The 2,277-nt window shown below is 44.8% G+C and overlaps 1 protein-coding gene across 2 annotated transcripts in view; it reads left to right on the forward strand.

Annotated features, from left to right (window-relative positions):
- The first annotated feature begins 1,684 nt into the window (after positions 1-1,684).
- Positions 1,685-2,277, forward strand: part of ALDH8A1 (aldehyde dehydrogenase 8 family member A1) — a 35,001-nt gene continuing 34,408 nt past the window's right edge. For both annotated transcript variants that reach the window (XM_004701981.2, XM_004701983.2), the window contains exon 1: positions 1,685-1,851. In XM_004701981.2, coding sequence (XP_004702038.1) covers positions 1,714-1,851 — 138 coding nt within the window. In that variant the 5' untranslated portion in view covers positions 1,685-1,713. The remainder of the gene's footprint in view (positions 1,852-2,277) is intronic.

Consider the following 2,277-nt stretch of genomic DNA (forward strand, 5'->3'; position numbering starts at 1 on the left):
CCACCACCACCTCCACCTCCACCACCAGCATGACTTTGGTTTTCCTGAATGGACCCTGACTGGGTGGATTATTTATTAAAGTATATGTGAATATATAGAGTTGTTTTTCTAGGCCCTAATTCTAAAAAAAAAAAAAATACTGGAAGAGAGTTTCCAACAAAGCATATCAACATGTCTGACTTTATTTACATAAGATCAAAAAGTAACTGGAGAGGAAAGGTGGCACCATTTTAAATTGAGAAAAACCAGAGCCAGTCCAACATCTTCCGACGATGTTCGTGCTTCTTCCTGGATGGGATGAGATGGAGCCCTTTCCCCAGGACGTGTTTGTGTTAAAGAAAACATTCTACTTCCAAAGTGGCTGCAGAGGCTTCGGCGGATAAGGAGAAAAGACCAGGATGTTGGCCCTTTGGTAAGCAGAGCGTCATAGCTAGTTTCTAGCTACTGAGTCCAACAAGACCTGGACCTTAGAGTGGAGAAGCTAGTGTGTGGTCACGGTGACTGCCAAGCTCCAGAGAGCTGAGAGAGAGACTCCACTGCGTGTGAGGACTTGTGTGTGCACTCGTGGGAAGGGTTACTGGGCCACTTTTTGGAGCAGTGTGCCAGTATTTAAATGTGCTTACCTTTAAGTGTAATGATTCCATTTCTAGGCATCACTATGCAAAATCACGTGCGTATGCACAAGAAGAGAAGCCACACAAGCATCATTCCTTATAATAATTTTAGAAATTCCAAACAATCCAAAGGTCTATTACTTGGCACATCCATTTTATGGAATATTAAAAAACAAACACAAAACCCTCAAAGCCCAGTGCCATCTATCCAATCACTTCTGACTCACATCGACCCTATAGGACAGGCTAGAACTGCCCCTGTGGATAGCCAAGACTACCTCTTTCTAGTAGAAAAGCCCTCTTTCTTCCTCCCATAGAGTAGTGTGAGCTGCTGACTCTGGTTAGCAGCCCACACATGACCACTACGGCACCAGGGTGCCTGTGAATTTATGGATTTGGATTGCATCTCCCTGATTAGTTTGTCTCTTTCTCGCCATGGCACATCTGAGAATGTTCCGGAGGCAAAGAAGAGATGAAGGAGGGAAGAAGGGAGTCGTCTGTCTCCAGTAGCCTTTGTGGGGTGGGAGGCCAGGGCTGAATCCAGGGAAAGAGCATGCTTTGGAGACCAAGGGGACTGTGGTTCACCCTTGAGTAAGTTAGTATCGATGTGACCTTGGACACAATCTTGCGGCCCAGTGTCTGCGAGATGCGAGTGCATTGATGCTAGTTGCTTTAGAGCGACTTCTGTGTGGATGGAATGTGTTGATGGAGGTGCTGGTTGCCATCCAGTCAACGTCAGCGAATGCACTTAGGGAATAGAGAGTAAAATGTTGCTCAGCCCTGCAAACACTTACAGTTGAGCCCAAGAAAATAATGCACACAGATGCCTTTTGACAGTCTAAAAGGGCTACGAATACTCACGTTGCTGGCTAACGCATAATGCGTGGGAGTGCACAGACGCGTGAGATAATGCGACTTCTCTCCTAGTTCAGAGTTTGGAGACTGGAATCGTCGTTTCCTGTCCACTTCTACTGGTCAATGATTGGCAAATGAGGGCGCTGGGGTTGGGAGAGAGGAGGAGACTAATTCAAGAGCAGAGGAAAAGCCGTGGGGCAGCAGAACGGAACTGTGAAGGTGAAAGACAGACTTGTTTGTCACCATGGCTGGAACAAAGACCCTTTTGACTCTGGAAAATTTCATAGGTGGAAAATTCCTACCTTGTAACTCATATATTGATTCCTATGACCCATCTACTGGGGAAGTGTATTGCAAAGTGCCAAATAGTGGGAAAGCGGAGGTGAGTAGATCCACTTAGAGAAAACGAGAATGCATTAAATGTATTAAATGTATGTAATGTGCTGGCGAACTATGGGTACTTTAATTTTCTAAGTATCAAGGGTTTGGGGCAAGGGGTAGAATTAGACACTGGCTGAAAGTCTCGTTGTAGATAGGTTCTTTGTTACTAGACCTGGATGCATCTGAAACAAATAACAGAGAGCTTTATCCAGAAGCCTGTCAGCTATCTAGTCCATTAACACACGGCCATTTCTGAATGGGCATCTACTTAGAAGTATTATTTGTAAGAATCATCATCATTATTAAATCCCCCTTTTTCCCTATCAGAAGAGGGCTTTGCAGTTGTAGTAGTTACAAGGTCAGCAGTTCAAAACCACCAGCTACTCTGAAGGAGAAAGATGAGACTTTCTAATCCTGTCAAGAGTTG

This window comes from Echinops telfairi, unplaced genomic scaffold, assembly GCF_000313985.2.
Source record: "Echinops telfairi isolate 266 unplaced genomic scaffold, ASM31398v2 ScPeMD7_3533;HRSCAF=4204_0, whole genome shotgun sequence".
Lineage (NCBI taxonomy): Eukaryota > Metazoa > Chordata > Mammalia > Afrosoricida > Tenrecidae > Echinops > Echinops telfairi.